The sequence below is a fragment of the Phragmites australis genome, chromosome 12 (assembly GCF_958298935.1).
Source record: "Phragmites australis chromosome 12, lpPhrAust1.1, whole genome shotgun sequence".
In the NCBI taxonomy this organism is placed as follows: Eukaryota; Viridiplantae; Streptophyta; class Magnoliopsida; order Poales; family Poaceae; genus Phragmites; species Phragmites australis.
The window spans coordinates 25,354,005-25,377,367 of NC_084932.1; the positions used below are offsets into that span (position 1 = coordinate 25,354,005).

The 23,363-nt window shown below is 44.4% G+C and overlaps 1 protein-coding gene and 1 pseudogene across 4 annotated transcripts; both read right to left on the bottom strand.

The window, feature by feature from the left end:
* Window positions 1–1,976: 1,976 nt before the first annotated feature.
* Window positions 1,977–5,949, bottom strand: LOC133886196 (disease resistance protein RGA5-like; annotated as a pseudogene).
* Window positions 5,950–13,301: 7,352 nt separating this feature from the next.
* Window positions 13,302–20,319, bottom strand: LOC133886823 (disease resistance protein RGA5-like). 4 transcript variants are annotated; one of them, XM_062326679.1, is made up of 7 exons: window positions 20,165–20,319; window positions 19,854–20,066; window positions 19,156–19,781; window positions 18,826–19,060; window positions 17,856–18,728; window positions 13,667–15,798; window positions 13,302–13,578 (listed from the first exon to the last, which is right to left on the bottom strand). In XM_062326679.1, exons 5-6 carry the CDS (start codon window positions 18,680–18,682, stop codon window positions 13,785–13,787), a joined length of 2,841 nt encoding a protein of 946 aa, XP_062182663.1. In that variant the 5' UTR covers window positions 18,683–18,728; window positions 18,826–19,060; window positions 19,156–19,781; window positions 19,854–20,066; window positions 20,165–20,319; the 3' UTR covers window positions 13,302–13,578; window positions 13,667–13,784. The 4 variants fall into 4 exon arrangements, with proteins under 4 accessions (XP_062182663.1, XP_062182664.1, XP_062182662.1 ...); XM_062326680.1 differs by lacking the exon at window positions 19,156–19,781; XM_062326678.1 differs by having other exon boundaries at window positions 19,156–20,066.
* Window positions 20,320–23,363: the final 3,044 nt, after the last annotated feature.

The following is a 23,363-nucleotide window of genomic DNA, read 5'->3' on the forward strand; positions in this document are numbered from 1 at the left end:
TCCAATTGCAATTAGAGGTATTCTGCCGCCAATGCTCTGAAACCCAATCATAAAGCTGTGTTCATTCTTCAACACGATATCACAGAAGGCCATCGATCCGACCAAGCTAGATAAGCCGCAGGAAGACGTGGTCGAGACTCTATCCCAGCTTGAGGTGTTCTTCCCTCCATCGTTTTTTGATATCATGGTGCATCTCATTGTTCACATTGTGAAAGAGATGCGAATTCTTGGCCCCGTGTTTCTGCATCAGATGTACCCTTTCGAGAGGTTCATGGGAGTTCTGAAATATGTTTGTAATCAAAATTGGCCAAAAGGCCGCATGGCCGAGGGCTGGGGAACCGAGGAGGTCATTGATTTCTACATCGACTACATGAATCTTAAATCAATTGGTGTGCCTGTATCTCGCCATGAGGGGAGGCTACAGGAGAAAGGGACGATAGGTGCAAACTCATTCCGCACTAACGAGCCTATTTCATTCACACAAGCACATTTCAAAGTTCTACAACAATCAGTTGTAGTGGACCCATATGTCGAAGAACACCAGACCATGCTATGCACCAGAAATCCAGGGAAGTCCGATGTTTGGATCGCACGAGAGCACTTGGATCATTTTGGCGCCTAGTTACGTAGACAGGTGATGGATAAGCAGATAGAGTGTGCTCAGTTGAATGTGTTGGCTTACGGACCGTCAACTACAATCTTCACATTCCAAGGTTACGACATAAATGGCTATACATTTTATACGAGAGCTCAGGATAATAAGAGCACCAACCAAAATAGCGGTGTCCGTATATATGCCTACGATTGCAATGGAAATAGGAAGACCTACTACGGATTCGTAGAGGAGATCTGGGAGCTCGACTATGGAGTATTAAAGGTTCCTCTTTTCCGGTGCCAATAGGTCAGACTCCCAGGGGGTGTGAAGATCGACAAAAATGGTATAACTACAGTAGAGCAAAAACTCGTTGGATACAAAGAAGAACCATTCGTACTTGCGAATAATGTTATACAAGTCTTCTATGTAAAGGACCCAAACCCGACTAACAAGGATGAGCACCACGTGATTCTTCAAGGAAAAAGAATGTTTGTCGAAGTGGAGAATGTTGTTGACGAGGAAGACATTTGAGTAGCATAGCGGTTTGTTCGGTTTTACTTGGAGTAGGCCGTGGGTTCAAGTCTCAGCACGCGCGCAGCCAAATCAAAATTTTTTGCTCCCCGCACCTGCAGTGAAAGGGGTTTCACTGCCGGTGCACATATTCAACCGGCAGTGAAACCACTTTTATTACCGGTGGACTTTGGACCGACAGTGAAACCCCTTTAACTACCCATTGTCCTATTGAGCCGGCAGAGAAGATCACCTTTCACTGCCAGTGGATTTCTTCATCCGGCAGTAAGAGTCCTCCCCCTATATTTTTGGAATCTCAAATTCAAATTTTACTTCAACTCAAACTCGAATTTTAAAGAGAAAACTCTCAAAGTCCAACAACATCCATGACATGGCCACTAGTGTAGCACAAGCACATCATGGGTAAATATTTGACGCCTTATAGCATAATAGATGTGTAACTAAATTTTCTTATAGCATAATAGATGAGTATAACTAATCTTTTCTGATCTCCGCCCTTGTTATAACACTTAGAAATGATAAGATAACACGTAGGCCTGCAATAGATCTCAATACTGGCACTACAAAAATACAAGGTTCTCTGTAGCAGACCCTGCAATAACAAATAAAGATGTGCATAGCAAATCAGCTGGGTATCACAATTCTAGGCTCTAGCAACCAGAACTGAACTAGTAATCTTGTCACAAATATTTAGCCCGAAAGCACGCAGTTCACCCCACACACGGTAGAATGTCACCCCTGCTTATACACCTGCATCCAAGCGGACATCGATATAACTCTGTTGTTGCAAGAGTGAAGAAGATGAACGTATTCTGAACAAGGAAGAAACCACAAGGATGCGATATCCATGCATTAATTCATTACATTCAGTCATCCGCCAAGAAATGTTGCAAAAATAATGAACAAGCACTAAGCTAATCGACGAAATAAGTAAACTAGAATTTGAGCTATTATTACAAATATGCCGAAATAAATAAACTCGTAGAAATTTACTGCAAAGTTTCTGGAGTAAACGGAAATTAACTTCATACATATATTTAGCACCAAGCTTCGGAATGCATGCCAAACTCGTAACTGTAGGAAGGAAACAAGGTAGGAATTACACTTTTGATTCACACCGTTCACCATAACGCCAATTGCGAATAGCTGTTTGTATGGCCTCGAAGATGCTACTCTCGCTTTGTGTTTCTAGGGATTCGAGACTGACCAGGTTAGATAGACATTGTATGAAAGGTTTCTCATAGTTCTCATTCCACACATAAAAATGGAGGCCCAAGGCCCTCAGCTCGGTCAATTTTCCCAGATCATGCAGCATGCTTAGAGAGTCCACAATGATAAACCCTTCAACTACTTGTAGAGATTTCAGATTTCCAAATCCATCTGGCAGTCTTATGTAGTCAACATGAAGGTGCAGCAGCTGTCGCAAGTGAATAAATGTTGAAGGCATCTTTTCTGTGGAAGTCCTACTTATGTCTAGTACTTGCAAAAATTGTAGATTCCGAATCTCTTTGGGAATCTCAGTGATAGATGTTTGACGGAGACTCAAATATCTCAGGTGAAATAAATTGCAAATGTCCTTGCACTGATGATTCTTTACTTGCTCACAATCACTTAAATCCAAAACTCGCAAGACTGTAAAGGTTGAAAGGGCCGGCGCCAAATTAAAAGATTCCTTGAACACACTAAGTGACCTCACACGGGACAAGCTCATGGTTGTCAGCTGCCTGAGATCCTCTTCATTGCTGGTTTGGAGGGACAATCGACGAATCTTATTTGGCAGAGACACGGTCTGTTGACCACCTATTTTTGTTAGAAAATGCTCCTCATTTGACAGGAAATTGATGAGATCAAGCACCATATCATGTACACCAAAAGAAATTGGATTCGATGCACCATCAAAAGCTGAAGGTTGTATCATACTTCTGTTAAATAGCTCATCGACATAACCATAACCTACTTCATACAAGGTTTTCCCTTGTTCTTTGTGGAGAAAGCCTTCACCAATCCATTTCCATATCAAATTTACTTCACTAATCTCATAGTCCTCTGGAAACAAACTTAGATATAACAAGCAGGTCTTTAGATGGGGAGGTAGGTCGTAGTAACTAAGTGTTAATATGCTTCTCATGTTCTTCACATTAGGACTGTCTTCAAGACCAGAACCCATAGATTGATACACTTTGGACCAATAGTTATATGTATTTTCCTTTCCATTTTTATTGGCTAATATACTAGCTATCGTAGAGAACCTTTACAGTACACCATGATACTGGATGATGAAGAGTATCATTGTTGTGATCCAACCGTCCATTTTAGTAGGTATTATTGTAATTATCTTGATACCCTTAAGGGTAATTACGTCATTGACTAACCGAACTTCGGACCTTCACCACCCATCATCGACCGATCGACGGATGGTGGAAACCCTAATAAATAAAATGAACAGAATAAGTGAAAGCTTATCCGAAGAATAAACTAATATTTTGACCTTTCCTAATTAAACATATAATTTACAAGTTTATCATATATTTTTTTCCAATCCTACCCTTATGATACCTATGATACTCTTTAATGATACACATGATACTGATGGGCGATAGAGTATCATTGGATCAATCTAAACCACCGGATGAGAAAAATAGACGGCATACACTCATTTAGGTGTACTGTAAAAGTCCTCCTATCGTAATGATAGCTAACGGTACACCACCGCATTTCTTTAAAATCTTTTCAGATACTTCCGCCAAATGATGATGACAATTGTCTTCAATGCCAAATATTCTTTAGTAGAATAACTTTCTTGAGTCAATATCAGAAAGTGGTTTTACTCGATAAATACCACCAACTTGTTTGGCAACATCAAAACTGCGAGTTGTTGCAATTATTCTACTTCCACATTGATCGTCAGTCAAAGCATATTGGATTGTTTCCCACACTGAAGTATTCCATATGTCATCAATAACAATGAAGTACCTATAAAAATATATCATGTGATCATATATTAGTAAAGATCTACCCAAGGGTTTGTTGCTTTGTCTGTTCAAGCTAGAAAGTAACCATATAAAGTGTAAATTTGGCTCCTGAACATCACATGTTTGGATGGCATTTGGCTGCAAAAATCTTGATTCGGTGATAAACATGGCAAATTTGAGGTCATTTCACAGGACACACTACACTTAGTACAATAATATCTTAATATATAAAAACAACATGATTAAGAAAATCTAAGAAAAATAGAGAATTTCTAGGAAAAATAGAAAATTTCTAGAAATTCTCACATCGGATGGTCCGACGATAAGAATATCTATAGGCCGGACAAATGCACAAGAGAAGTGGTTCGATTGGCTCAAGTCTACACACTAAATAGTCCAGTGGTGAAGTTCAAGTCTACACACCGACTACTATTATTTTGGAAAAAATTGAACTAAAATTTATAATATCATAGTTTCCAAATAAGGATTAAGAATCTTATACTTTATAATCTTCTTAGACTGTATACAATAATTAAGTAGCTATATTTTGTATTATGCTTGGTCTCTTTCCCGTATTTGTATTAATTTAAATCTAGTTAGGTCACCCATATAACTAGATTTAAATTAATCAAGTTCAAACAGGGACATGCTGAACTTAGATAAGGTATAACAACTTAAATAGCACAAATAATGACACAAAATTAAGGGATGTCTACCACTGCAATTCACTCATAAAAATTCCCTATACATATGTACAATAGACTTGCTAATGTACTCCTAGGGTGTATGTATACCCAAACTATGCTTGCTGAACCGAATTACGGAAATTTGACCGAAAATTACTGACAATTTTTCATGAACGTGATTCACTAATATTGAGCTTTCCGTTCAGTAAAATCACAAAATTTTACTAAATGTTGTTCAGTAAAACAGCTTGTGGTGTAGAAGACTATTCTACCCCAGGGTGTAGATTAGAGCTACCGTATGGATGTAAAGTGATGGACACATACCTCTTGTATTGAAGGAAATTTCTCAATTCGTTGATAAGTTGTGCTTCATCCCACGTTTTTTCATTGATGTTACTGTACTTGGACTTGTCAAGTTGATGGAGCATGCTCTTGAAAATCTTCTCCATGTTAGGATTAAGAGACACAGAAACAAGAGCCCCACAATCAAATTGCCCTTTAAGCTTCTCATACACCACATTAGCAAGAGTAGTCTTGCCTAATCCCCCGAAACCAACAATTGAGACTATTTTTAAGTGTTTCTTTGATGTCTCATCCCCTTCCATTAGCCTTTTTATTATACCATTACTCTTCTCTTCGATGCCGACGAGCTCGGTAGCCTTCTTGTACAGAGCTGACAGGCGAAGGCTATCAACAGTAGTTGGGCCAGCAGGCTTCGCAGAAACATCCAATTTGTACCTGTCACGCCTCTCACTGACCTCCGTGATGCGGGCCTTGATGTCTCTGATGTCAGCGCCAATGTTGTGGCGGATCTTGGCCGTCATCAGCAGGTTGAGGCATCTATCAATGAAACCCCTGAAGCTCTGTGTCTTCCCTGGCACGCGTGACTCGATTCGATACAGACCATGAAAGCATCGATCCTGTCCTCGACGTCGTAGGACAGCTCCCTGACCTCCCTCGCCCAAAGCTTCACTTGGATGTCCGGTGGCTGGTCGATGGGTGCCTCGGAGACCTTGAGAAGGGCAGCCTCCATGCTCTCTAGCTCGGTTTTGAGGAACATGATCTCGCCCCTAATGGTCTTCTGCAGCTTGTACTCGTCCTTGATCAAGTTGGCCAGCTTGGGCAGGAGGGTGCTCATGGCCCCCGTGGCTATTTCCTCCATGGTCGATCGCTCAAGCTCTTAGTGGTTGATGGCGGTGTGTTGTGCGCAGGTGAGGTGGTAGTAGAAAAGAAGCATAAACTTCAAAGAAGTCATAGAACTTGTGGTTGCTTATGGTGCAGGGTATGATCGTAATAAGCATTACATTGCCATGGAGTTGTTTGTGAAAAAGGGCCAAAGGGAGATGTTTATGACCCTGCACACCTAAGAGATTAGGTTCAATTGACTTAAGAGGAAGTACAATGATAAGTATAATAAGTGATGAAAATAACGTTGTGTGTTGCCAGGTTAAATTATTGTCACTTGCACTATTGTATTGTTGGGTTGTAAAATCTTTATTTATTGATGTCACTTAAACTATTGTGTTGTCACTTATTACCTCCTCTCTTATTACCTTGTTGTCACTTATTACCTTCTCACTTATTCCTTGTTGTCACTTATTTATTCTTGTCACTTATTTATGTGCTACTTGTAGATGTTTGAAAGTGAGAGTGATGATTCTAGTGATGAGAATGAAGAATTTTGAAATCTTGTTATAGGTGGTGCTAAAATTGCATAAATATATTGTGAGTTGTATCTAGATAAGGCACCACCAAGGACACCGAATCTTAGTGGCATGGGGTGGCTGCAAGAGACGCTGAGGACTCCGGGTGAATGTCATACTTAGCTTCGTATGAACAAGGATATCTTCATGAACCTTCATGCTTTGTTGGTCAGTAAGTACGGCTTGAAACCATCCACGCACATGAGCACTTATGAAATGCTTTGCAATTTTCTTATACACATGTGGTGGATGTGAGTCAAATAGAAGAGGACAAAATCGATTTAAGCACTCTGGTGAAACCATTAGTAGGAAATTTGATGAGGTTCTAAATTCTGTGATTGCTATATAAAAAGAATATCTTAGACCTAAAAACCCTAACTTTCCCACTGTCCATAAGAGGATTAGAGATGATAGGTGGGCTTATCGACACTTCAAAGACTGTATTGGTGCTCTTGATGGTACTCGCATTCGTGTATCTCTTTCACCTAAGGAGCAAGTGAGGTATGCTGGAAAATCTGGAACTCCAACTTAAAATGTGCTAGCGGTTTGTGACTTCGACATGCGTTTTACTTAGGTGTCTACGGGTCAACCGGGAGCTATGCATAACACAAGTGTGTTATACCATGCAATAAGAGTGGACAAAGATTTCTTCCCACATCCTCCACAAGGTAACATGGTTATAAGCACGCATGAAAATATCTTTACTTATGTCAATGTTACCAAATAATAACTTGTTTTATATTTTTGCATGCTTAGGCAAGCACTATGTTGTGGATAAGGGCTATCTTAACCGCCTTGGTGTGACGCCCGTTCAAATTTGCGCAGCCCAGTCCAACTGTGATCTCGGCCCAGCCCATCTCCTCCCCACTCTCTCGCTGGCACTGGGGCCCACCTGTCAGCGCGTTCTTCTTCACGCCCGTGCCTGCACCCGCACGCTCGCTCCCGCAAACGCCGCGAGCACGCCGTCCGCTTTCACTGGCACGCCCCGCCCCACGCGCCCACGCCCGCGCAGCAGCAGCCTCCCTTCGCCTATAAAGCGGCCCTGTAGCACGCCGCCGCCCATCTGCCCTAAATCACCGAAGACCCGAGCGCCAGTGCCGCCGCCGCCAAGCTCACCGAGCAAAATCCTCCACACCCGAGCTCCTCCCTCCGCGTCTGAGCCGTCGCCAGCTTCGCCGGAGCCCGTGGAGCCCATTTCACCACTCGCCGACATCTCCCTGCCGCCGGAACTAAGGTTTCACCAAACGCCGGTAAGCATCGCCGTCTCCTCGCCATCGACAGCTTCGCTCAGAGCCTTATGCAGTCGATTAACCCTCTATCCTGCACCGCATGCTTCCCAGGAGACTTTCCCGGCCGTCAATTTCGACTCTCTGTCGCCGCAGACGTGAATTCGCCGTGCTCCGACCTCCGCCATCGTGTTTCACCATCGCCGGCCACCGTCAGGACCTCCCCGGCCATTGATAAGCCCTCGGTGAGAACACCCGTCCCCTTCCCATTCGTTTTCACCATTTCCCATAGCTTTTGGTAGCTCGTAGGCCGATTTAGCGCGTCGCCGGCGAAGCCCGAGGCGGTGCTACCGTCCTTCAGTCGTCGTCGGCCGCCGACTCTTCCCAACCGCTCTCGGCTTTCCGATCGTCGATGAATGGCCCAGATTAGAATATCCCGTACCCCTCCGCGAACCAATAGGAAGCTGCCACGTTGCCTCTTAATCCCAGTAGGATTAAGTAGTCCATGTCAGCACCACGTGTCGCTCACATGTCAGCCTCGTCAACCCTCCGAGCCCAGTCAGCCTGTTAACGCAGTAAATGGATTTTTCAGAACAAAAATAATTCCTTAATTCCCAGAAAATAGGTAATTTTATATTTAGGCCCATACTTTTATGTTTTTACAAAAATACCCCTGGTTAGTTCTGTTTATGCTTTTAGGCCCCTAAACTTTTGGATAATTGCAAATAGGTCCCTAAACTTTACATATAGGTCCCTAAAGCCTTCTATTTATAAATTAGTCCCTATAATCTTTCAGAAAAGCCCCTGTAGAGTAAAACTAGCATAACTTTTTCATGTGAGCTCCGATTTAGGTGATTTTCGCACTCCCGTGATCGTAGCAACGTGTACTGTCCTTTAGTAGCCTTTTTAGAGTTATTTGCCCCTGTTTTGTGTGCTGTACTTAGCTGTTATGTTTGTTTGCTTTTTAGGGTGCGCTATGGTAATTTTGTAGTAACTTGGAATAGGGATCCCAACTGGATGGCTAGTATGAGGTGGAGCTGCACAGCATGGATTGTGTATGTTCCTGTGTGGGATCCTAAGGATCGGTTTGTGAAGCCTGTTGCCCGGCATAACAACACAATCATGAGGCCTATATGAGTACAGCCTGGCCAAGTAATTAGTGCCCTTCATATTTTGTACGCACCAATGGACGGTTAAGTGGCACAAGAAGATGCCTCTGCAGTGGATAGAATCCCTGTTAGTGGTGAAACCTTAGTAGGTGCTTATAGATTTGGAGGCGCTTTGTAACGGCCTTGTAGTGAGATCCTGGCTTTACACCCCAGAAGTGTAAAGCAAAACGGGAATCACGACTCGTGAGTAAAGTATGCAAACTCTGTAGAGTGATAAAACTGATCGATCAGCCATGCTCACGGTTAAGAGCGGGCTTGGACTTCTTCATAATTAGTGGGGTTTCTGAAGGGTTGGTTTGGGTAGTCGGGTGGTGGAACTCCCGATGAGTCGGTAGCCGGATATAGGATATCTGGTGAGTCTGGTAGTCGGATGGAATCCAATGAGCTGTTTCTTTATTTGTTGGAGTTATAACCTAGTAAATAGGTTGCTAAGTCTTTTGAGTCTTGTTTAGTTGGGCTTAGTTGCAGTTATCCCGAGTCAAGCTTTTCCTTATCATAAGCCTACATGTCATACTTTTTCTCTCACTTGCTGAGTACTCTGTGTACTCACGCTTGTCTTCTCCCAACTTCCGCATGCTGCTCAGAAGGTGAAGCTTTCGAAGACTTTCCGGACGATGGTGCTGAATTCTAGGACGAGGAAGACGTCGCTCTGAAGACCATGTCATAGGTTAGTATTCCCCCGGACAACGCCTGTGGATGGATGGGAGTCCTGCTGCCGCTTGAAGATCTTTTAGTGTTTTCTTTTAGACCTGCGGGTCCTTTTGTAAGGAATGATTTCGTTATTAATGGCATAGTTTATGTTATCACTGATGATGTCACTACATATATGGAAACTTGATTCTGGCATACATGTGGAATACATCTGGTTTATTTCCTTGAAAACCGGGTGTGACACTTGGATACCTAGCTCCTTACAAGGGTGAAAGGTATCATCTACCCGAGTAGCATAGTGGTATGGAACCAAATACTCCTAAAGAAAAATTCAACCGAATACACCATATGTCCGTAATGTTATTGAGCAAACATTTGGAGTATTGAAGATGAAGTGGCAAATTCTATACAAGATGCCAAGCTATTTGATGGACAAACAAAAAATGATTGTTGCTGCTACTATGGTGCTTCATAATTTCATAGATGAGCATAGGAGTGAGGATTTGGATTTTGCTAATTGCGATCGTGATCCTAATTATATCCCTACCATCCCAAAAAGGTATAATAAAGGCGAAATAGCCAAATTCGTCCCTCATCTTTCGCTCGAAGCTCAAATTCGTCCCTCAACTTTTAAAGCGGCCAATGTAGTCCCTCAACTTTCGTTTTGAGTTCAATTTTGTCCCTGGTCCGAGGTGGCAGTCCACCTGGCGTGCTGGCCTGTGCCTGCTCAGCTGAGGAACGTTAGGGTTGTGATGTTGCATTTTGCACACATATGAAAGGACAATATTGCCCCTCAATGACACAGGCACCTGTTAGGAGTCACCAAGCCCGTTTCTCCCCGCTCACACACCCACACGCCTTCCACTTCCCGTTTCTCCGCTCGGCTCTGTTGTCGCACAGCCGCTAGCACCGGATCCGCTCCCATGGCGAGAGGATCCATGGGCGCTGGATCCAGGCAAGGGAGGGGAAGAGGAACGGCAGGTCGCGAGGAATCAGCTTTGAACAGCTTGGAGGTGGAGGTAAGGGGTCAAGTTGATTTAGGGTTTGGGAACCAACTTTTGCCCGAATTTAGCAAATGAGAGATTGGTTGTTGTCGAAATTGGTTCCTTTTTTTGAGTAATTTGTTGTATTCTTCTTGGTTTTGATTGATTTTCACAGCTAGATCAATTGCTTAAAGAACACAGGGAGGGCATGGTCGTGAGGACAGGGCTGAGGTGCTGCCATGGCCTCTACCCGGTGCTAGCTTGCAGCTGGTCTGATACGGATGTAGGCCGGAGGTTCTTGGCATGCTCCCAGGTCGAGGAGCCATGCGACTTCAAGTACTGGATTGACCAAAAATTTGATGACAGAGCTAAAAGAGTGATTGAGGAACTTGTGTTTATGAATCAAAGCCTGACGGAGCTGTATGTGCATTCAGCTAGGCAGTGAGATGAACTTTTTGTGTCCAGACAGAAGGCAAGGGAAACAATATGTGAATTGAGTGAAACAATTAGAGAACAACGAAGTTGCATTGTCATTTTGTTGTGTTTTACTGCTGTAATAGCTGGTGGCCTGTGGCTGGTGTTGTAATAACTTGTTCTCCAGAATTTTGTTAATGCTACAAGTTGGCCTGTGGCTGGTGTTGTAGATTTCAGGTTGATGTCAAGGAAAAGTGTAATGACTTGTTCTTCAGAATCTTATTAATGCTATGACTTGTTCTCCAGAAAGGACTTATTGTCCAGAATATTATTTCAGGCAAGGGAAACATGCTTGTGCTGAATATGACTTCTTCTCCAGAAATGACATGTTCCAATGTTCTCCAGATCTCCAGAAATGAACACATATTTGGCATAACATACACACAACAGGGTCCCCACATTTATCAAAACATAAGCACTAGATGTTCACACAAGCTCATAGGTTCAACATAAAAGTGACAGATCTAAGCAGAACATACACACAAACAAGCTCATTAGTGCCACCCATGTCCACATCAATTAGTTCAGTGTATATGTCCACGGCGCCGACAGATCCTACCGCATCAACCATATCCAAACATGACTTGTCATCTACAAGCAACCTCATTCCACTATTCAATACAGCACCGGATGGCAACCAATACATCCTAACAGAAGTCTTAAAGGTTGTGTGGTCCATAAGATGGGCTTCTAGCTCTGGGATTGAAATTTTCAGCTTGTCTATGTGTGATACTCCCTCATCCCCATTAAAGTATTGCACTTTTGACCTATCAAGAACAAATTGCCCATTGAAATAAAACTTGACAGCCAATACCTCACAATCTCCCATCCTTTTTAAGCCCTACACGAACCACCCTATGGTCAAATCAAAGCAAAAACACCACAAAAAATCAATCAACAGGTAAAAGCCCCATCCAATTACCTTGTTCTGGTGTCTCACGGTGAGTCCAGCTCCTCCCGCCGCCGTCGTTGTTGAACCTCCGTAACGTCGCCTTCCAGCAACTCCCTTCTCGCTCTTCTTCGGTCGCCCAATCTCCAAGATCAGCCACGCACCTCTACAACGCCGCCTTCCAGCAGCTCCTTTCCCCACCCCCACGAAGCCTACGGAAGGGGTGCAGCCGCCATGGCCAAGAAAACACGAACGAGAACCGGTTGCTTGCAGCTCGTGGAGAAAGAAAGGATGAGGGCAAAAGAGGTACTTCTCAGTGGATGACTTAGCCAAAAACGTTCCTCAGCTGAGCAGGCACAGGCCAGCACGCCAGGTGGACTGCACCTCGGACCAGGGACAAAATTGAACTCAAAACGAAAGTTGAGGGACTACATTGGCCGCTTTAAAAGTTGAGGGACGAATTTGAGCTTCGAGCGAAAGATGAGGGACGAATTTGGCTATTTCGCCTATAATAAATATGCAGTTTCTCAACTTGCATCTGATGGTTTAACTTCTCTATCAAACATATATAGCGACTATGGACATGTTTCATTATGATATGGCCACTGCTCTTGCTCATACTTGGAATTAGTATGTGATGGTATAATTGACTTATTTAAGTATCTATGAACGATATAATATTTACAATCAACTTATTTCATGATCACTTATATTAAAAACATTAAAAAAACACAGCTCTTATGCTTCGTTTTTTTCTTTAAGATTATGCTATCGTTGGGAACTCATGATTTTACTAATCAACAACGGCCATCTCGTTGCACATGTTGGTGATGCGGGGTCCTGCTTGCCGTTGGCGCACCGCTCGTAGCAGTCGTACGCGGTGGCCGCCGGCACCGACGCTGCCGCCACCACGAGCCACCGCGGCAGTCCTGCTGCTCTGGGCCATCGCTACGTCGTACGTGGTAGCTAGCTTGGTTGTTTGACTGGCTGCTGATGGAAGTAGCTAGCAGACGTTGGATACAACCTCGGCAACGTCACTACGTATGCATGAGCTCGATCCTGTCCTGTCCCTGAACTCAAGCGTATGCATGCCTCACTTGTAATGCAGGACAGGTCACGTATGTCACGTAACGCAGGACACGTCACGTATATCACACTTTCGCAAAATGCTTATATGAAAGAAAAAATAGAGTGCATGTAACATCGTAAGGATACTAGTGACAATTCTCTCAAAAACTCTCATTTTTGGATCTCGAGCCACCTCTCTAGCCAAACACTTAAACTGTTAGCTTCAGCTTAATAGTAGCTTTGATCCACTGTAGATATTTTTAGCAGAGTTGAAAAATCTAAAGCAAAGTTGTGCCAAACAGACATATAGTATTTGATTCCCAATGCGTGCATCCATATTCAGTCATCCACCGGTGGGGCAAAAACAGTGCCCAAACATTCTCGCTAATCAAGACGAATTGACAAACTCAAAGCTGAACTCTTTCACAAATACATTGAAATAATTAGACAGAAATTTGCTGGAAAAATCCCTCTCAAAAAAATTGCTGGAATTTTTTTTTTTTGGTAAAACCAAAACTTCATACATACTACTTAGCTAGCACCAAGCTTCAGAATGCATGCCACTCGAAGGAAGGGAACAAATATAACAGCACGGGAATCGCGGCCGGCATTTTGTGAAGAGTAATCAACACTGCAATAAGAAAGATGAAAAATTAAAAGGATTAGTTACCAGCTAATATTGAAAGGGTTATTATCTGGAACAGTAGTGTAGTACATACCAGTAGGTTAGCGAGGAGATGGATTCAAGGGAGGGACATCTAATCCTTGCAGGTGCCGAGAGAAACGGGCTGTGCCTCCACTAAATCATTGGCTGGGCCTTTCGTTGCTCTGAGTTCTCTAAAGTGAGTTCTCGTCCCTGGATCTTACGCTGAATGTGGACGCTGATTTCTGAACATACAGTGCAACCCGAATCCCCTTTTGGATTTTATGAACCCACTTTAATTCCAGTCTCGGCTTGTTGGGATTCATTTCCACGGCTTTCTGAATTGCATGCTCGGCGGCCTTCATCTCCTTGGGCGTGGTGCCGTCGTCTTTCATATCAACATAGGCACGCTCAAGCGACACGAGGTGCTCCAGACCCAATTTGACATCACCAAACTGATGCATTGTCTGTCCTAACCAAAATACTAAATGAAGGGTTTTGAGATTTTGCATAGCTCCTGGTGCAAACATCACCTCCATGGAGCCACGATAACAGTAGATTTTTAACCGTGTTAGACACTGGAATAGATAATTGTTGCCAATGACCAACCTTTCATCTCTCTCCTGTGTGGGTTTCATCACCGTTATTTGGAGATCAGTAAGAGATGGTATGCTCCCAAGGACTTGAAGGTCCAGCTCTCCCAGAGTTAATAATCCGATTTTTAGGGACGAGAGGGAGCAGAGTGAGGACATCCATCTTGGTACTGCAGGGATGCTTGTAAGGTACATATCAACGGAACAGAGTTGTTGAGGCCCAGGAGATAATTTGTCACATCCGGAATCCAGGCTGCCTATGTGGCCTTCTGTTTTTAGGGATTTGAGACTGACCATGTTAGATAAACATTCTATGAAAGGTTTTTCATAGCTCTCATTCCATTCACAAAATTTGATGCCCAAGGCCCTCAGCTCGGTCAATCTGCCCAGATCATGCAGCATGCTTGGAGACTCCACAGTGATGAACCCTTCAACTTCTTGTAGAGACTTTAGATTTCCAAATCCATCTGGCAGTCTTATGTACGCAACACGAAGGTGCAGCAGCTGTGTCAAGTGAATAAAGGTTGAAGGCATCTTTTCTGAGGAAGTCTCACTTAAGTCTAGTACTTGCAAAAACTGTAGATTCTGTATCTCTTTGGGGACCTCAGTGATAGATGTTTGACGGAGACTCAAATATCTCAGGTGGAATAAATTGCAAAAGTCCTTGAAATGATGATTCTTCACTTGCTCACAACCACTTAAATCCAAAACACGCAAGACTGTAAAGGTTGAAAGGGCAGGCACCAAATTGAAAGATTCCTTGAACACACCAAGTGACCTCACATGGGACAAGCTCATGGTTGTCAGCTGCCTGAGATCCTCTTCCTTGCTGGATTGGAGGGATAATCGGCGGATCTTATTTGGCAGAGACACGGTCTGTTGACCACCTATTGTTGTTAGAAAATTCTCCTCATTTGACAAGAAATTGATGAGATCAAGCACCACATCATGTACACGAAAAGAAACTGTCTTACTATCATGACCAATAGTTTCTGGTTGTATCATACTTCTGTTAATTAACTCATCGACATAACCCTCACCAACTTCATACAAGCTCTTCCCTTGTTCTTTGCTGACAAAGCCTTCGCCAATCCATTTCCTTATCAAATGTTTTGTCTCAATCTCATGGTCCTCTGGAAACAAACTTAGATATAACAAGCAAGTCTTCAGATGTGGATGTAGGTCGTAGTAACTAACTGCTAATATCCTTCTCATGTTCTTCACATTAGGACTGTCTTCAAGACCAGAACCCATAGATTGATACACCTTGGACCAATAGTTATATGCATTTTCCTTTCCATTTTTATTGGCTAATAGACTAGCTATAGTAATGATAGCTAATGGTACACCACCGCATTTTTTTAAAATCTTTTCAGATACTTCAGCCAAGTGATGATGACATTTGTCTTCAGTGCCAAATATTCTTTGGTAGAATAACTTTCTTGAGTCAATATCAGAAAGAGGTTCTACTCGATAAATACCACCAACTTGATTGGCAACATCAAAACTGCGAGTTGTTGCGATTATTCTACTTCCACATTCATTGTCAGTCAAAGCATACTGGATTGTTTCCCACTCTGAAGTATTCCATATGTCATCAATAACAATGAAGTACCTATAAAAAGATCTCAAATGACCATATATTAGTAAAGATCTACCCAAGAGTTTGTTGCTTTGGCTGCTCAAGTTAGAAAGTAACTATACGAAGTTTAAAATTGGCTCTTGGACATCACATGTTTGGATGGCATTTGTTAGAACACGCTGCAAAAATCTTGATTCGGTGATAGAAATGGCAAATTTGTGGTCATTTCACCGGACACACTGCACTTAATACAGTACTAGGATTAAGAAAATCTAAGAAAAATAGAAAAATCCTAGAAATTCTCAAAAAAGCAAAATATCTAACCATCGAAAAGAATGCATCACCCCTGTGTGACCGTCGGCAGGGCATGCACCTACAGACATTTGCTTCAGGGATGTCCACTGCTGTGCAGCCATGGCATAGCAGCAGGCCGATCTTACACTTTATAATCTTCTTAGACTGTATACAATAAATTAAGTAGCTATATTTTGTATTATACTTGGTCTCTTTACCGTATTTGTATTAATTTAAATCTAGTTAGGTCAACCAGATAACTAGCTTTAAATTAATCAAGTTCAAACAGGGACATGCTGAACTTAGATAAGGTTTTACAACTTAAATAGCACAAATATTGACACAAAATTCAAGGATGTCTACCACTGCAATTCACTCATTAAAATTCCATATACATATGTAAAATAGACTTGATGCTAATGTACCCCTAGGGTGTATTTATACCCACACTATGTTAACCGAACCGAATTACTGAAATTTTCATGCATGCAGGAAAAAGCAATTTGTGAAACAGCAGAGGGAACCCGCGTCGCCTCTCCCATGAGGCGGCTCAGGGCAACCAACACCCACCGCCAAGAAACCCACCACCGAGCTTCGGCGGCAGCAACCAGCGATGGTGCGGCCAAATGGTGCCCATCTGTGCCTCACTGCCGCCCTTCCGTCTATGCTCGCTGTCGTTGTTTCCCTGAGGTCTGCGTGACGCTCAAGCAATGACGTTAGTGCTTCAAGACGCACGGTGTGACAGGCATGGCACGGTTGCCCTCAGTCCCCTTGTGCCATGGCGGCTCCTCCCCTTGTCGGATTTGTCTTCATTCTCTTTGATCCGGCCCGCGGGGAGCCTCGTGGCGTGGGGCGGCTCTGGGTGACGCGTTCTTGTGCTGGCTGTGCCTCGGGCAAAAGCTTTGCCCTACATTTGGCTTTGGCCAACAATGGTGACGCCCTCGAGCACCGCTTTCTCCTTGGAGGCATTTGTCGAAGGTGCCCCGTTTCTCGCTGTGGGATCTTTCAGGTGAAAACCATGTCCGTGCCTGGATGGGCAACGGTGGTGCTTGGGGTATCGTTTCCTCCCTGGAGGCGTTGCTTTAGAGGATCCCAAGCCATGTTCTAGTTGCCGCTGTCTTTGTCGTGGCGGGTCCCTTCTTCGTCAACGGTTGTGAACACTCCGGGCCTCGAATGGGGCATGTTGTCAGCAAGACCTCTGCTCTTTTGGTGCTGCGCCGTTCTGTCCACGAGTGGGTTATGGTGTAGTCGAAGCTGCTGCGTTAGGGCGTCCAACGAGCTTGGCAACGATGACACATGGTGGCTGTGGATGGGGACGAGAGGACATCTAGACAGATGCTGATGTCTGTTTCGAGACGTCAGAGCTGCTTTGTCGCAGCGTGCGATGAGCTTGGCAATTATGATCTGTTGGCGGACTCTGCGTGTATAGTTTCCGAAGTGTTGTGTTGCTTGCCTTTTGTATTTTGGGATACTCCTGTCGTCGGGTCTTTTGCCGGTTGGCCTTGATTCAACTGGCCAGTTGTTGAGATTTTTAGGCCCCGTTTCCTTCATAAACAGGACAACTCTATTCTTCTATAATAACATCGTCCTTTTGGAAAAAAATTACTAAAATTTGACGAAAAATTACTGACAACATTTTCCAAGAACGTGATTCAGTTATATTGACCTTTCCGTTCAGTAAAATCACAACATTTTACTGAATGTTGTTTAGTAAAACAGCTTGTGGTGTAGAAGACTATTCTACCCCGGGGTGTAGATTAGAGCTAGCATACGTATGTAAAGTGATGGACACATACCTCTTGTACCGAAGGAAATTTCTCAGTTCGTTGATTAGTTGTGCTTCACCCCATGTAGCTTCATTGATTTTTCTGTACTTGTCGCCGTCGAGTTGATGGAGCATATTGTTGAAAATGTTGACCATGTTAGGATTAAGAGACACAGAAACAAGGGCCCCGCAATCAAATTGTTCTTTAAGCTTCTCATACACCACATTAGCAAGAGTGGTTTTGCCTAATCCCCCGGAACCAACAAGTGAGACTATTTTTAATTGTTTCTTTGATGCCTCATCCCCTTCCATTAGCCTTTTTATTATACCATTACTCTTCTCTTCGATGCCAACGAGCTCGGTAGCCTTCTTGTACAGAGCCGACAGGCGAAGGCTATCAACAGTTGGGCCAGTAGGCTTGGCAGGAACATCCAATTTGTACCTGTGACGCCTCTCACTCACCTCCGAGATACGGGCCTTGATGCGTCTGATATCAGCGCCGATGTTGTGGCGGATCTTGGCCGTCGTCAGCAGGTTGAGGCATCTATCAATGAAACCCATGAAGCTCTGTGTCTTCCCTGGCACACGTGACTCGATACGGACCATGAAAGCGTCGATCCTGTCCTCGACGTCGTAGGACAGTTCCCTGACCTCCCTCGCCCAAAGCTTCACTTGGATGTCGGGTGGCTGGTCGATGGGTGCCTCGGATACCTTGAGAAGGGCAGCCTCCATGCTCTCGAGCTCGGCCTTGAGGAACATGATCTCGCCCCTGACGCTCTTCTGCAGCTTGTACTCGTCCTTGATCAGGTCGGCCAGCTTGGGCAGGAGGGTGCTCATGGCCCCTGTGGCGATCTCCATGCTCGCTAGCTCGCGTTGTCTCCTCTGTGCAAGCCGAGCCGGGAACCTGCCAAACCCAGAGTCCCAGACCCCAACCAACATCAAAACACATGCACGGGAGAGCAAAAACACACAAGATGAAGAGGCAATCCAAGGCGCCGAACCTTAGCCGTGCAACACGGGCAGCAAGTGAAACGATCTACAACGAGCAGAACGGCCGGCTCTTAGACAGTTGTCGAACCAGCCAAGAGCAGACGTGCAGCAAGAGGAAGAAGGCAACCAGCTGTTTCGTCAGCAAAAGCGGGTGCTGCACGGTGCAGATGAAGACGGCTGGCGGAGCACCCAAACCACGATGCAGTAGCGGCACGGCAGAAAGACACCTGCCAAGCGCGAGGACGCCTGCAAAATCCAAGATCCAGCATGAGACCACGGGAGAATAGTGCACGGACACGGTGAGCACCGCACAGGAATCCAATCCAAGGCAGGTAACGAACCTCTGCCGCACGAGACAGAGTCCTCGGCGAGAGCGAGACACGAGCAGCGCGAAGGAAAGCCGAGTGGGTACTGGGTAGCAAAGTGTGGAGGGGAGGAGGGAGGCAGGCGACGAGCTTAAAGCTGAGGAGGAGAGTAGGTGGAGGGAACAATGGAGGCAGGAAAGCAAGGTGCGCCGTCGACGTGTTGGTGTGGAGGCTGGGTCCGCGCGCGGCCGCGGAGTCAAGCCGCACGGGCCCCAGGTGCCGACGAGCAAATCCCAGGCCACCCTCCCCGAATCGAATAATCAAATGAAAGTGGAACGCCGTGTGGAGCAAGTGGCCAAAGAGGAAAAATGTAGTCTCTATGTGTGTAGTGTTCCTTTCGTTAGTCGTGAGTCGTGGTGTGAGTCTCCATGTATGTGTTGTGTAGTGAACGAAGCAAGCAAGAAAAGGCCTGGTGATCAGAGCCACAAAATCGTCTGTGTCCGTGTGTTCGTGATCGAGTCTGATTGCTAGCTTCTCCACAGTTGTCGTGTTGCAAGCCTGTGCGTGAGTGTTTTGTGCTAACCTCAAGTGAAGAGGAGAGAGAGGTGCTAATCGAGTGGAAGATGCCTTTGCCGTGTGGTCTTTTAGAGGCCGCGTATCACCTAAGGATGGAGGCATGCATGATTAAGTCAAAGCCAACCTGTCCCATGCAGCTAATTTGAAAGGCAAGCTACCTTAATTAATCAAATCCTGGTTCCTGGTTGCATCGTGATATAGACTGCATATAGAACATTATCTTCTTCCTTCCGTCTATCATGAAGCTGGTGCGTGTGCCTTGGTTGCAGCGCTTGCGCAGTTGCAAGACAATGCAGGCAGAGGCAACAATGGCGAGATGGCGCCGCCGCCGCCGCCGCCGCGGCAGACACAGCGTGCGTGCACTCCGGGACCTGCGAAATCCAAGAATCACGCACGGCATCAAAACGTCAAACCCATGGAAGCAGGGGCAAGAGATGAAGAAGAAGAAGACAGGAATCAAGCACCAAACCTTAGCCGGACCGGGAAACGATCGACGACGAGCAGAACCGCGGTCGCGAGCCGAATACCAAGGCAGCTCAAGGCAAGAGCCCCAAGAGCAGAGCTGAAGAGTGAGGCGCGCAGACGGAGTAGGGAGAGAGTGGGCGGAGGCGGGCAATAATAGAGGCCAAGCAAGACGCGTCCTCCGGTCACCCGTAGAAGCCCGCCGCAGTGGACGACGGCGCAAAGCGCCAACGACCACGGAGTCAAGCCGCCAGCCTGGCCCACCAGCGGAGCGATTATGGCGACGCGACCTGCACTGTGATGGCACATGGTGTTGCCTCGGTGACCTGCACTGTTATGGCACATGGTGTGCCGATCGAGTAAGGATTTGTTTGTTTGTTTTTTTTCGATTTTTTAAAACTTGTGTTTTTAGTTCGTCTGATAAGTTGTTTTAGAAATAGTTGTTGATTTTTATAATAAAATTTTAATTTTTAAGTACACAGTTTTTTAAAAAAACATCTCTCAGCGAGTTTCTTAACTTTAATTTATTTTTCTCAGAAACAGATTTCTGACATATTTCAAAAACCACTTCTCAGAACCCGTTTATTTTAACTTCTAGCTTTTAATTTCTGTTAGCAGTAGAAGTAAAAAAAAAAACAAGATCTAAATTTAGAAGCCTTGGTGTGTTTAAATTGTTGATTTTTTTTCTACTATTACTACTTAAAAAGTACTACAAAAGTTGCATATGCAACTTATTAGTCCCGTGCCTTCCTGTGTGAGTCATGTGGGTTCCGTCATGTTCAAATGCATCATGTTTTTTTTTGGTTTTAAATTTTTCTCTATAAAATTTTTATAGCTTCCATTATAACGTAAATATATGTAACTAGTCTACTTAAAAAATATCAAAAGAGTCCCACATAGGACTCCTTTCGCGTGCTTTGAGTTTCGCAACACGTAGTGAGTCCTGCTTTTTTTTTTCTTTTTTCTGTTTTTTTTTTGTTTTTTTCGTCCGCACCAACGTGACGGGCCCTGCGTTTTTTTTTAAATTTCCTCAGTGATATTTTTGTGATTCGTTGTAACACACGAGGACGTAATTAATTAAGGAAAAAAAGACTTGCACACCGTCGATTGTTGATGCAAGGCTGCTCTTTTTTTTTACATCCGGCAGGATCACCGTTCGGTGAAATGACTGCGCGGGTAAGCTGGTAATTCAGATATTTACTATTTTAATGTCGCCACAATAAATTTTACAGGGAAACAAACATTTGTTTGCCTGACTATCCAAATAGAATTAGATCAAGACTTAACATTTATTATTCATAGAGTGTTCCATTCTACCAAATGAAAACCTTCAATCTTTTTCTTTTTCTTTTTCTTCTAACGGGAGCAATTTGGATTTTGCAATGCCTATAATGGAAATCGTGTGTTTTTCATGATGTCGATAATCCAGGCGCATGGAGTTAGTATATAAATAGAGCACATGGACAGATCCAAAGGGTAGTTTAGGTAGACTCAAGACTATCTAGCATACTTAAGCCCATTACGATAGAAAAGACTAATATCAAGTCCATGTCCAAGAAAACCCATTACAATCGAGTCTAACCCTCATCCCTGTCACCCTCTAGACTCTGGTGACTGTGTGCGCCGCGGTGGTCGAGCCGCCTCATCCTCTGGGCTTTGGCGACTGGGGCGGCGGGCTCTTTGAAATACATATGTTTCTCCACTAACTCAGAAAAAGGTTATTACAAATGGATTTTAAATCATATCACAGACGATTATAGGTTCGTCTCTATAAAAATGTCTTTGACATCAACCTTGTTACAGACGATTTCAGCTCTATCTATAATTGAGTTACACACCCAAACGGTATGTCTTGTTACACCCAGCTCTATCTGTAATTGAGTTACACACCCAGACGTAGTCTTGTTACAGGCACGTCTGTCTTAGCAACCATCTGAGAATATTTTATCAGTGATATATTCTAAGAAACAGTCTGTGACATATCGTCTGCTTTCACTAATTCTATGGTAGTGCTCTTTGCATGCAGACTGCTTCTCTTCTACAGAAATAACACACATCTTCAAAAGGATTTCACTTGGGTAACTTAGGAAGGAAAAGCATGAGACAGATCAACAACACTGTAGTATTAAGAAAGCTCACTCTTACAAAAGGAGAATATGCAAAATTGAACATTTTGAACGGCCGAATGTCTGGCTCCAGCAGCTCCGTGACTCAGGACGACCGAAGATGCCGAGGAGGCGAGACGGCGAGGGTAGGCCGGTGGCGTTCGTTGGGAGCCGACGGCTCCATGGCATAGAACGGTCGGACGAGGCAAGGAGGCGAGATGACGAGGGTGGGCCCGTAGTGTCGACACGTCGTGGGGGCAGCTGAGCAGGACAGATCGATGCGGGGCAACACGATCTGGTTTCGTAGCTGCACATGGCGATTCGCAGACGGGCAACAGCAAGGGCAAGTGGACAGATTTCCTGAAGCACCCCGGGTTATCCTCGGTGCTTAAAACCATTAATATACCAGTCCTTGGATCAATCGTTGGTAAATAAGAATCTTACAACAGATGATAACGCAGTCATACACGGAGGGAGTGGTGAATAAGACCCACCATCCCAGAAATACATAAAGGATTCCAGCGATCAACAGAATCCACGTTATCAGAGAGCACAACAGGAACAACATGGTGACACACCACTCCGCAGGCAACTCAGGTGCGGACGTGACCAAGACCTATTCGTCAGCCTCACCGTCTGCTTCGGTGAAGTCCGGATCGTCCTCCAAAAGCATAAGTAAGGGTGAGTACAAAAGTACTAAGCAAGTCTCAACCCTTGCCCTACGGCAGGGGTGGAAGATACATGCCTATGATATCATCAAGGAATAAGCTTGTAAGGTTAACTTTGCAGAGATGCCAAGTATACACATGCAAGGTTCATTTTAATAAGGCAAGTTTGTGAAAACAACATATCATCGTTAGTAAATGAAGGGGGTTTCAGCCGTGGTGGAAGGTCACCAGGGCCCAAATTTTAGGGTTGCCGGACACCCCGTCCACGGCAACTCATGGCACACTGCCGGTCCTATTTCCAAAAACGGGTATACCTTGCTCGCTTATTTTCCAAGGAAACGCACACAACCCATGCTAGTTGCTGCGAGTGAACCAAAGTTCGTCCATGACCGTGGACATGGCTATTCAAATAGTTTAACCTCTGCAGAGTGAT